Source organism: Sordaria macrospora, chromosome 1 (assembly GCF_033870435.1).
Source record: "Sordaria macrospora chromosome 1, complete sequence".
In the NCBI taxonomy this organism is placed as follows: Eukaryota; Fungi; Ascomycota; class Sordariomycetes; order Sordariales; family Sordariaceae; genus Sordaria; species Sordaria macrospora.
In genome coordinates this window covers 4515899-4527427 of record NC_089371.1, presented here as the reverse complement: position 1 = coordinate 4527427, position 11529 = coordinate 4515899, and the positions used below count along the sequence as shown (strand labels likewise).

The 11529-nt window shown below is 52.9% G+C and overlaps 4 protein-coding genes across 4 annotated transcripts; 3 read left to right on the top strand and 1 right to left on the bottom strand.

Moving 5' to 3' along the window:
* Window positions 1–310: 310 nt before the first annotated feature.
* Window positions 311–1483, top strand: SMAC4_02910 (uncharacterized protein; the record flags this gene model as incomplete). Its single annotated transcript, XM_003348366.1, has 1 exon — window positions 311–1483. One exon carries the CDS (start codon window positions 311–313, stop codon window positions 1481–1483), a length of 1173 nt encoding a protein of 390 aa, XP_003348414.1.
* Window positions 1484–2593: 1110 nt separating this feature from the next.
* On the top strand, window positions 2594–4264 carry SMAC4_02909 (uncharacterized protein; the record flags this gene model as incomplete). The annotated part of the gene is made up of 1 exon (XM_003348365.1): window positions 2594–4264. One exon carries the CDS (start codon window positions 2594–2596, stop codon window positions 4262–4264), a length of 1671 nt encoding a protein of 556 aa, XP_003348413.1.
* A 1085-nt stretch (window positions 4265–5349) lies between these two features.
* Window positions 5350–8140, bottom strand: SMAC4_02908 (uncharacterized protein; the record flags this gene model as incomplete). Its single annotated transcript, XM_003348364.1, has 3 exons — window positions 5350–7475; window positions 7528–7986; window positions 8101–8140. The coding sequence occupies 3 exons, from the start codon at window positions 8138–8140 to the stop codon at window positions 5350–5352; spliced, it is 2625 nt and encodes an 874-aa protein (XP_003348412.1).
* Window positions 8141–8579: 439 nt separating this feature from the next.
* On the top strand, window positions 8580–11275 carry SMAC4_02907 (uncharacterized protein). The gene is made up of 3 exons (XM_003348363.2): window positions 8580–9122; window positions 9195–9243; window positions 9303–11275. Exons 1-3 carry the CDS (start codon window positions 8901–8903, stop codon window positions 11069–11071), a joined length of 2040 nt encoding a protein of 679 aa, XP_003348411.2. The 5' UTR covers window positions 8580–8900; the 3' UTR covers window positions 11072–11275.
* Window positions 11276–11529: the final 254 nt, after the last annotated feature.

The following is an 11529-nucleotide window of genomic DNA, read 5'->3' as shown; positions in this document are numbered from 1 at the left end:
GTCGCCCTAGGCCATCGGCCGACCTCCCACAAATACCATCCCCCGTCTTCTTGTTTTTCCAAAAATCAGCTGCAGACACTCACCTTCGCCACAACATTTTCTTCCCAGGACACTTTATTTGTTCAGGGCAAAGGGTTTGCCGGACAACAACTCCGGACCCAATTCTTTCTTTTCCGAAGGCTCTCTGTCATCCTGCCAAACAAGTCGTCCTGTATCCGGCCCTGCTGGCTAGTTCTGCGGGACACGATCGCACCCAGAAGCACTCTCGCCGACGACAGCCTCTAGCAACTCCTCCTCTGACAACCTCGCCATGAGCGACAATCAACCCCGCCGCGGCCGCCGCGGCCCTGTGGTCACCGATCGCGAGGAATACTATGTTCCGTACGCTAGCTATGCGACCAATTCTGCCGCGCCAAACCCGCAACCGCAGTATATTCCAACTCAGTTTCCGCCGGTACCTCAGGTTCAGGTTCTATCAGGGCCTCAATATCCATCTGGACCTCAGCTTCCACCGGGAGCCGTGGGATACGTCCCTCCTTTGGCGAACCAGTGTCCCCCGCAGAGCGCTGTTGCCTACCCCGAGTGCCTGTTCGGAACGATTCCGACGCCTTACACCAGCTTTCCTCGTGCGACAAGTGCACCCCAGCGCTGGGAACAATTCGACAGTATTGACTACAATCCTTCTGCTCCCAAGCGCAAGACTATCCAGTTCACCACTCCCCCGACTTCGTTTTCACGGGTTTCTACCCCAGACTACGAGCAAGAGTCCGACAAGGAGCCTGCCTACTCTCCGCCAAAGAATGCGAACGGTTCTCCGATCCCTCCGCCCCAGAAGGGCTTGAGCACATTTCATGCCACCACCCCTGAAGTTCCCAAACCTCCGCCTCCCAGCCCGGAAACTTTCCGTATCCCCATCAAGTCGCTCAAGTTGGACAATCTACCCTCATCGGCTTCGATTGGCTATCCTGCACCGGGTGATAAGAGCGCCGCGTGCCAGCTCTGCGACTGGCACGATCACACTGCTAAGACCTGTCCGCTGAACTCCGACAAGAAGGACAACCAGAAGGACAACAAGCAGCCTAGTGCTGAGGCTGTCTTCACCAGCAAGGAACAGAACGAGTACCAGGACCTTGCTCGCAAGGTCAGCCACATCATCCAGAATGTCGTTCCTGATTCCAATCAGCCGCCCGCCACCAATGAGACCATGATTCAGCACATCATGAAGTGCTTGTCCAGTCATCCAGGCAACCCCGAGTACGTCCACAAGCAGCTGGGCAAGGATGAATACCAGGGTCAGTGGCTTTGCATCAAGGCGATGTGCGACAACAAGTGGGAGGGCCCAGTGTCGATGGCAACCCGAGACATCGATTGCAAGTACTGCAAGAAGAATCTCTCTGGTGATCCGGTCACTCTTTGCTATCAGATCAAGCCCAGGCACGGCCGGGTCGCCCTGTATCGGGAAGTTGGTACCTTGAGGGTTTAAAGCTTCTCGGCTAGCTTGTGGCCAAAGTGTTGGTTCTCACACCTGCGAGAGTGCTCTGGGCCTGCTCGGAGCTTGGGGACTTTGACAACCGGGAGTTTGCCATTCTGTGCTGGCTGTTTCATATCCAAGGAACAAGATGACATGGTCGGCTTGTCGAGGAAGAGTTTTGTGCTTTGGGCCCTCATTACAGCCCTCCGCGCTACTATATCCAGGAAACCCGGGTTTGATCTTCTCATAAGGGTCTTCGGTGGTGGATTTCTCGATGATGCGGCGTTGTTCCTGCGGCTCAGGGGTAAATAACATTGGGCGGGACCAAGAGTTTAGTGAGATGACGATCAGGCACGGTTTGGCGGAAGGGTGCACTAATACATTAGAACGCTATCAAGATGTTGTTGAGAAATTACATTCCATAGGTAGATTGAGAAAATATCTTCCTCTAATGAATCTTCGACAGATACTCCTTGTTCACATTATATTATTACAAAGTGAAATGCGAATTGCCTCAAGAGTCACACAATAGTTGGCTTGAGAAAGTAAACAAATGTCGTCAGTGCTCATGCACCACAACATCACCAAGGGTCACAAAGCCAAGGAGTCTAGACATTGAGGTCCTGGCCAATCAGAGAAGGCGATGGATTGGTCAACTTATCGCGGACCCCTCCGATCGAGACCCCTCTGTCTGATGCAACGACAACCATCATTTCACATTTTTTATCTTCTCAGTTTCCTCAGACAGCCCCATCGATTATTGACGGACTCATCAATCCTTGGACAATCCGATAGTTTGTATTATCTTCCACCATCATCGAGGTTCACACCTTTTGGGCGCTTCGGCCGTGATTTCCTCTTTGACCTCCCCGCCCCCGGCACGCGGTGGTATGTATTAGCTCCTTCCGGTTATACGCAGTAGAAAAATATCGGGATCTCCACTCCGGCCGCTTTCGCCATCGATCGTATAGGAACACATGCATGTCATTGCAACTTTCTCGCTTCCCCTGTCCCATCATAGTAACTAAATAAAAGACCTATATTTCTCTCTGTTTCCATTCCTTGCTTCGGCTGGGCAAAATTTTTCATACAACATTATCTGGGGAAACCCAACCGCTCAACATGGCGACCGAGAGCAACCCGGCGCTCGCCTCCCTCCCGTCCAACGTGCGCGAGATCATTGAGCTCGCCAGTCTGCGCGATGGCGGCATTCCTTTCCGGGCAAAGACTGCCCATGTCCACAGGACCTGGGCCGGCACCTTTACCAGCTTGCCCGAGCTCTATATCCAGCCCGAATCCGTCCAAGAAGTTCAAAAGGTCGTCCGTTTGGCCCGTCACGCCCGGCGCCGTGTCACTACCACCGGCTGTGGTCACTCTCCTTCCGACATCACCTGCACATCGTCTTGGCTCGTCAATCTGGACAACTTCAACAAGATCATCTCCGTTGATCACTTGACCGGCCTCGTTACTGTGCAAGCTGGTATCCGTCTTTACCAGCTCAGTGACGAGCTGGACCGCCGCGGACTTGCTTTGCCTAGTCTCGGCAGCATCAACGAGCAGAGCATTGCTGGTGCCATCAGCACGGGCACACACGGCAGCAGTATCAGGCACGGTCTCGTCGGTGAAAACATCACCGAGCTCAAGATCACCCTTGCCAATGGCGAGACCTTGTCGTGCTCCCCCGAGGACAAGCCGGATCTCTTCCGTGCTGCTTTGATCTCTCTTGGAGCATTGGGTATCATCACCGAGGTTACCTTTAAGGCCGTCCCTGCTTTTTCGCTTGCCTGGAGCCAGGCGATCGACTTGGACAAGCGCATCTTTGAGCGTTGGGAGAAGGATCTCTGGGGCCAAGCCGAGTTTGTGCGTATCTGGTGGTTCCCATACATGCGCCGCGCAGCTGTTTGGACCGCCGACGTTGTCGACCCGGTCGACTTGAAGACCGGCGCCGTCAAGCACCGTGAGCCACCCACTAGCTACTACGATAGCTGGCTGGGCTACTACGTCTATCACAACCTCCTTGCTCTTTCCAGGTGGATCCCGCGCATTACCCCTTGGATCGAATGGTTCGTTTTTGGCATGCAGTACGGTTTCAAGAATGGCGAAGCCACGAGGATCGGCGCTATCCAGCCCAGCCAGAAGGCCTTCCTTCTGAACTGCCTGTACAGTCAGTCCGTCAACGAATGGGCCATCCCTCTCCACAAGGGTCCCGAGGCTTTGCAGCGTCTCGGTGCCTGGCTTCAAAACCTCAAGCCCGGCGACGACGGTTACGTCGAGCACGGCATCCCCTACAGCGCCGAGGGTCTCTGGGTGCACAGCCCCGTCGAGGTGCGCGCGAGCGACTCGACTGTGTACACCTCGCGGGAAGCCAACACGCGGCCCTTCCTCGACCCGACGCAATCCGACGGCCCAACCCTCTACCTCAACGCCATCATGTACCGCCCCTACCACCGTGAGCCGACCTACAACGCCACGGAGCGCTACTACCTCGGCTTCGAGTGGCTCATGCGCGAGCTCGGCGGCAAGCCGCACTGGGCCAAGACCTTCACCGCGACCCAGGCCGATCTGGCAAAGTGGTACGGCGAGGACTTCCAGCGGTGGGGCGCCGTCCGCGAGAGCGTTGACCCGGACGGCATGTTTGTCGGCCCCTGGCACAGACGTTACCTGCTCGAGCCCATCCAGAGTGACAAGCTCCTCCCGCTTGAGGAGATTCAGCAGACGACTAAGGAAGTCCCCGCGAGGCAGGGTGGCGGTATCGAGGTGATTGGCATCCAGAACCCCGCCGTGCCAAACTAGGTGATCGGAAGGATTCTGGGTTCTCCGCTCAACAGGATGGAGGAGGCAGCCGAGAAGGCGGAATCCCAGCTGGGTGGCAGGAGGAGAGCGCAGGCTATTGAAAGATCTGAGGGGATTAGAAGGGAGAACAGGTTAGGTGGGGTTTTCGGACGAACTACTGATGAAGCTTCAGGATAGTTCTTAGGGGTTATTACCAAGGAGCTAGGAAAATTATGGTTTAAAGGTTAAGGATGGTTAGCTATCTCTTTTTGAGGTGTTGGGATACCAGGCTGGTCGGGAAAAGCAGGAAGGATCACAAGAAGTTTTTTTATCTAGGCGAATACGTTGGTTGTAGTATACAAATACCATGAAAAAAGCACTAAAAGTGCACTTGTGAACGAACGATTGTGGGTTCTTCCATTCTGCAGTGAAAGTCATTTTGGACACTAGTAGTTGTTTGCGTCTCCTGGCACCTCGCACACACACAGCAATGCGAATCCCACGTCATGTCATGACATTCATCATACTCATCCCCAGGCCATTCCTGACTCCCCCAACGCCACAACAACTCCCAAAGAAAGGTCTAAATGCTCGTGAATCGTTGTCGTCTGCTTCGATTACGTTGCCATTTGATCACCCTAGAACGATCAGCCAACGCCGTAGCCAAAAGATGACTTTACAATAACCGTCCAGTGACATAAGAAGCTCGCAGAAACAGAGAGGAACCATTCCATTTCGTCACTTGCTGGTACAGACCCAATGGGCCCAAGCACAATACAGTATGGTCATTGTTCTCTTCGCAAATTGCATACCGTCTCTGCCTTACTTTCTCGCTTCTTTCAACCCCCTCCACGTCTTTTGCCCCGCCGTCTGATTTTCCCCCTTTGCCTTGACGCCGTGCGATGATTGATTGATGCTATGCATTTGCCTGAATCCAACTTGAAACCTATACCAGAACCATAACCAGAACCAGAAAGAAAACGCTTTGATGAACCCGGAATGAAAATGAGCAAAGGGAAAGAGGGAAGGAGCCATAGATGATGTTGATGGTATAATGATGATGATGATGTTGATGATGCAGCAAGCGGGACGGACGAAGATTTCAATCAGCTCTGATGACTCAAGTTCGACGCCGGCCTCACAAAGCTTGTCGGCTTCTCAAAGCTCTCCGGTTTTTTCTGGGTCTTCACAATGAACGGACTGGGCATCTCCTCATCCTCTTTCAGCTCCCGAGTCCATACGGGAGCTACCGGCCATGGAATCGACTTTGGAGCAGTCCCAGCCCCAGTAACAGTTCCTGTTCCAGTTCCGGTGGCGCTGCTGCTGCCTGCACTGTTGGAAGAGGAGATGATGTTGGTATTACTTAGCTGCTGCTGCTGCGGCTCGAAATTGGCGGTTATCGGTTGAGGTTGTGATCGTGGCCGCGTCGGTAGTAGGCTGCTGCCGCTGCCGCTGCTAGTGGTACTGCTGCTGTCCGACGTGGCAATCGTCGCATGTTCCTTAAATGCGCGTAGTTTGGCTTCATTGGACATGATCGCGCTGATGGGCCTACCACCGGCGCGAGCCTGGTGCAGCTCGACGAGCGAGCTTCCGCGGATGTTCTTGGTGGCCATACTAAGTCCGATCTTCTTAAGAGGCGGAGCTTGTGGCAGTGGTTGTTGTGGTTGGTTACTTTGCTGCTGGGAAAACGACGACTCATCGCACGTGGATGACATCCGTTTAAGGCCTCTTGTTCTGACGGTTATGTTGGACGTGATGGATACCGTATCGCTGCCACTGTTGCTATTGTTGTTGTTGTTGTTGTTGTTGTTGTTGTTCGCGCTGAGTCTCCTGCCCACGCCTGTTACCGATGGTATCCTACTGAGCCGTCGGGTTGGGCTGGGTTTGCGATCACGCAGGGCGGGAGCGCTGGGTGCGGAACGAAGGGGATGCTGTTGTCCTACTGACGAAACTCCACTAACTGTCTTAGAGCGGGTGGCTAACGTCTGTTTGGAGCGCAGGCCGTGTATAGGAAGAGGATTGGACTTTTGTTGCGAGTTAAGTGACGGCCTTGACCTGGTCGTGATGCCATTGAAGGGATTCTTGTTGGATTTAACGATAGGTTTCGGTGAAGGAACTAGAGCCTCCGCCTCGGACTCGTCGCCAGAGTCCATCATATCTGTTTCCCTTGGAACGTCCCAGTTGCTCTTCTCCCTCGGAGTTGGCTCGCCGCCAAAGATCATCCTGGGCTGTGTGGTCGGCGCTTTTGCCAAAGCCAGCCGACGGGGCGAAAGGGAGAGGGAAGCGATCGTGATAGGTGATGGTGAGGCCATTTCGATGTCCATTGGCGTGCCAAGAACAGATTCGGCGGGGGCCGAAGAATAGGTCTGCGCTCTGTGGAAAGGTGTTCGTGGGATCTTCTTTGTGATATCAAAGCCATCGGTAGACCCAGCAATCGAGATATCGGTAATGTCTGTGGTGGAAGGAAAGTCGCCGTCGCCGCAACCAACTGAGGACTGGTTGAAGTCAGACACCAATGTAGCAGCAGTCGAAGAAAATGAGCCTTGCTGGCCATGACTGGTGAACATGAGTCCTCTCCCATGTCGTTGTAGCTCTGCTTCTACCCGCGCCTGGACCTCCTGCTCGAACTTTTGTTGTAGACATTCGATTTCCTGAGCCACCAGACGGTCAATCTCCAACCGCGCCTTGACTTCCCATTCCCTTCTCAGTGACGCATCGATCTCGGCGCGTATGGACGATTTTTCGGTTTCGAGCGCGAACAACTTGCTGTCAAGCTCGCGGATGCGCTTGTTAAGGGTCTCCTCTTTCGTTCTGAGCGTCCTGCTGAATTCCACAACTTCCTTTTCTTTCCTCATCAATCGAACAATCGGCAGGTTGAGAAGTGTGGCTGTGTCCGGTCTCCGGTCGGGGTTCACTCGCAGGCAATCCTTGATGGTAGCAAAGAGTTCACCGGAGTAAACGGAAGGTAATGGCGCGATCTTTCCCTCCTTGATCTTCTGGACCAGCTGGTAGTGCGTCTTGGCATTGAATGGGGGCTCTCGGGCGCAAAGCTCGTATATGATGCATCCTAATGACCAAATGTCCGACTTTAATGTGTATTTCTCTGCCGCGCAGATTTCCGGCGACATGTAGAAGGGGGTCCCAACGTAGGTCGAGGCAAAATCGTGCGACGACATGACCTTGGAGAGTCCAAAGTCACCAAGCTTTACCGAGTTGTCTTCGCCGAGGAACACTACGAGGCAACACGTTAGACCAGTCCACATACGTATCACAGGGTTGCCTACCGTTCTCGGGCTTGAGATCGCGGTGCAGAATAGTTGTGCCACTAGAAGGAGGCTTTGGCTTTGCTGTTGCGCCCAAGCCAAGGACAGTCTTGCCGACTTCCGGAGGGTCGACGCCGTAGTGGCAGCGGTACAAAGCGGAGACAAGCTGGGCAAAGATGCTCCAGACGAACGATTCCTCCGCATACTGGTTATTCTTAATAAGGTTGCGGATAACACGGCCCAGGTCGCCATTGCCACAGTATTCCATGTAGAGATGTAGGTCTTGGGTCGCTTTGAGATGTTCGCGGTGGTAGTATCCGACAATGTTGGGATGACGTAGGGTCGAGAGGATCGAGAACTCGGCGTGTAACTGTTCGCGCTCCTTTTGCGACATCTTGAGGTAGCTGATTTCCTTGCGGCAGAGGATCATGCCGTCGGCCTTGCGCCGCACCTTTCGGATGATGCCAAACGAGCCATGGCCTGTGGTTGTCAAGCAAGTCGGTTGTCAGCCAGCAATTCCACTGCTACCCTTTGTGCATGTGCATGTGGAGAGCGCCGTTGGAGGGTTGGGGGAGGGCATTATCGCATACATACCGATCTTTTCTAGAAGGTCGTATTTGTCGCTCTCCGACATTTTGGCGGTTGACTAGATCAACGGGACCTCTGACAGGCTATCATGAATTGGGAAGAATATGCCGCCTGATCCATAAGAAGACAATTGTTTTGGGAAGCGGAGCGCGTGGGAGGATATGCCCGGTCGTCTGAGAGGTAGTAATGCAATTGATGCGTTGTATGCGATGGATGCGATGAATGCGATGGTTATGGCGATTGGGATAGTGTAATCTAGTGTCGAGAAAGGATGCGCAGGATTGCGTGTAGCCAATTGAAGTTGTGTTCCGGGTCTTGTTGGGTTCCCCAGTTTGTTCGTGGACGCTTCGGATGGGCTGCCGCCTGCGAACCTGTCAAAGGGAGAATCCCTACCGGTCAACATGGCGTTGCCCAGCAACTGGCGCGGGGCGGTGAAGCCGTACCCACTTAAACGTTAGCCGCCGCCGGCCAGCAAACCTTATCGATTAAATCTGGATCTGTTGTGAGACGCGATAAGATAAGATTAGATACGAATTTGCCGGCCGTCATCGACCATCCGGTGGCGGCGACTTCCACTTTGAACATCACGACTTCATGGGTTCTCTTTCCATCGGGTCCGTGCTAGCGCCCCGTTCCCGACCCGATTGTGTTGGTCCTCCGTCTGCTTACATATCCCCAGCACCCGGTATACCATTTTGAAGTGCCGCCACCCTCCTTTGGTTCAATTCTCTCTTAGATATAAACTTCTCGTTCTTCCTTGGACCCTAGATGTCGATGCCCATTCCTTGTAATATACACAAAAGAATATGGTACTCCGCAAAGACCAGCTCGAGCTCAAGCTCAAAGACGATGAACAACTTATTCGCCAAGGCGTCCTTCGCAACGAACATCCCTTTGATGATTCCCCAAAGTTTCATGAGTTCATACAAGCGTGCCGTCGAGGCGATCTGAAGCATTGTCAGGAGTTGATCTCAGGTGGCGTCAACATCAATGGCAAAGACAAGTACGATTATACTCCGCTCATTATTGTACGTGATGTTTTTGCTTTACAAGTTACGCCATAATTCTTTCATTTTAAAGTAATGCTGATATTTCAAAAGGCAAGTCTATGTGGACATTATGAACTGGTGCAACTCCTGCTAGAATCCGGTATGTTGTTTTGTAAAGTGCCAATACTCCACCATTCAGTCACTTACACGAAAGCCCAGGTGCTCTGGCCGATCCCGATTCATTCGAGCGAGAGCGTGCGGTCTACAACGCTCTGAATAATAAGATCCGGAATCTGCTTCTTTCCTACGATTACACCAAGAGTGCGGATCCTTTACAGGCGTGGTCGTCACATATCACCTCACTACTTGCCCGCGAGATTCCGAAGACAACCGACATCACGCTCCTCACAGCTTCCGAATCATTCCAGCTGCATAAATTCATCCTCTCTTCCAGGTCGCCCTATTTCCGGGAGAAGTTCGCCGAAGCTCCTGAAACTGCTACGTGGAAACTCCCAAATTCCATTCCGGTTGAGGCTTTCCGGGTGGTTATAAGATATCTCTACCTTGCTGAGCTGCCACGCGACATTGTGGGACCTCAGAGTAAAGCCACCGAGGAAGAGGTCTTCAAAGGGATCGACAGGCTCTGCAAACAGCTCGAAATCGCTCACTTGTGGGAAGCCGTTCTTTCTACGACCGACCGACGCTTGGCGCGCCAGAGGCACCAAGATGAGGTTCAGCGTGCTCAGGCTCAGGTAGCGGCCTATTTTCGGGACACGGTCCTGAAGCACAAGTTTACGGTTGACACTCGTAGGGTGGGTGATGTGAAATGGCCGCGAGACAACGCCATTTCGGCAAACTGTTTGCTGCGTGCGGACGAATACGACGAGGAAGAGGAAACTGCCGTCGAGCCGATGGAAGGGTTTACCATATCGAGTAATGGCATCGGCATCCCCATTGGTCCAACAGCGGCGTTAAACTCGATAAATGGTGTTTCGAATGGGAAGAAAAAGCCTAGACGCTCAGTCGTCTTCCCGGTGCACAAAGCCTTTCTCATCCGTAGTCCCTATTTCGCAACTATGTTCTCGTCTGAGTTCATGGAAGCCAAGGAAACCGAGCATCTCCATGTCATCAAGATGGACTGTCTTCCTGAAGTCCTTGAGATCATCCTTGAATTTCTCTACACCGAGAAGTCCGACTGCCCGCTTGAACTGGCCCTCGATCTTCTCTACGCGGCGGATATGTTACTACTGGATAAGCTTAAGACCAAAGCCGCCGTGGCAATCAGCACCTTAGGTAGCGGCACCAGCAACGCGCTAGTAGACCGAACCCACGGCGGGGCTGCGGAAGAGCTACAATCACCACCATCTGCAACCTCGGTTTCGACGCCTTCAAACGGATTGACTGAAGCGGATGGACAGCCAGTCGAAGTGGAACCTATCAATGTCTACGACGTCATCCACGCCGCCTGGGATCTCAAGGTCCAGCGTCTGGAAGATTTCGCCGCCCGGTACCTAGCCAGCCGATTGGAGGACTACATTGACGAAGAAGAATTCGCCGAGTTGATCCAGGAAAGTGCATCCCGGCTCAAGAGACGTGAGGAGACGGACACTATCGAGTTACTAGACGATATAAGGTATTATCTGGGTGAGCGGTTCCGGTTCCGGTTCGAGGGTGATGGCATTGAAGAGATGTTGAATGAGGAGGGCGAGATTGATGCTGCCCAGGTAGAAGGACTGGCAGCAGAGGCCGAGGATGGGGAAATTCGTCCTGAACAGCCTTCGGACGGGCACAGGGAACCAGAAGGAGAGGACGAGGGAAGAAGCACTGAACGTGATGCTCAGGAGGGTGGTGGTGGTGGTGGTGGTGGTGGTGTACGAACACTAGACGGGAAGCTGGTTGAGGATGAGTTCGTATCGGATGCGGTCAACTACCACATCTTGCTGGAAAAGATCGATAAGTTGCTCGATCGTCTCAAGCTAGGTGCTTGAAGGACTCTGGGCAATCACAAAGAGGGATATCCCATCAAGGCATTATAGATACATACATTACGACTATATAGACATAAGGGCGTGTTCGTTCAGGCAGTAGCACAGTGACAGAAGCCTTTTTCTTTTTGGTGGCCGACTCGCCTTGGGTTAGGGATAGAAGAGCTTCTCTTACTGCACTACTGCCGGAACGAACACGGTCTAAGGATGGTTCCATATGTGTATGCCTCACACAGAAGATGGCCATTTCGGGTTTCTTCTTTCCCATCCTATCGCCAAAAGGAAAATGAACATGATTTTCTCACATAATTCTCCCCTCCCATTACAAAGAAAGAATAGGCTAGCAACATCATCGCCTTGCATACCAACGTCAGCCATGTCTCGAGAAAAAGAAAGGAGTCCCGTTAGTTCCATGGTGTGAACGGTGCTGAGTTTATCTGTAACACCATTATTTGCAAATA

Bases quoted from the DNA above. Each gene is read 5' to 3' on its own strand.
- SMAC4_02907 (XM_003348363.2), top strand. From the start codon at position 8,901: ATGGTACTCCGCAAAGACCAGCTCGAGCTCAAGCTCAAAGACGATGAA. The intron at 9,123-9,194 runs GTACGTGATGTT...ATATTTCAAAAG, and splicing joins ATTATACTCCGCTCATTATT to GCAAGTCTATGTGGACATTA. The intron at 9,244-9,302 runs GTATGTTGTTTT...ACGAAAGCCCAG, and splicing joins GCAACTCCTGCTAGAATCCG to GTGCTCTGGCCGATCCCGAT.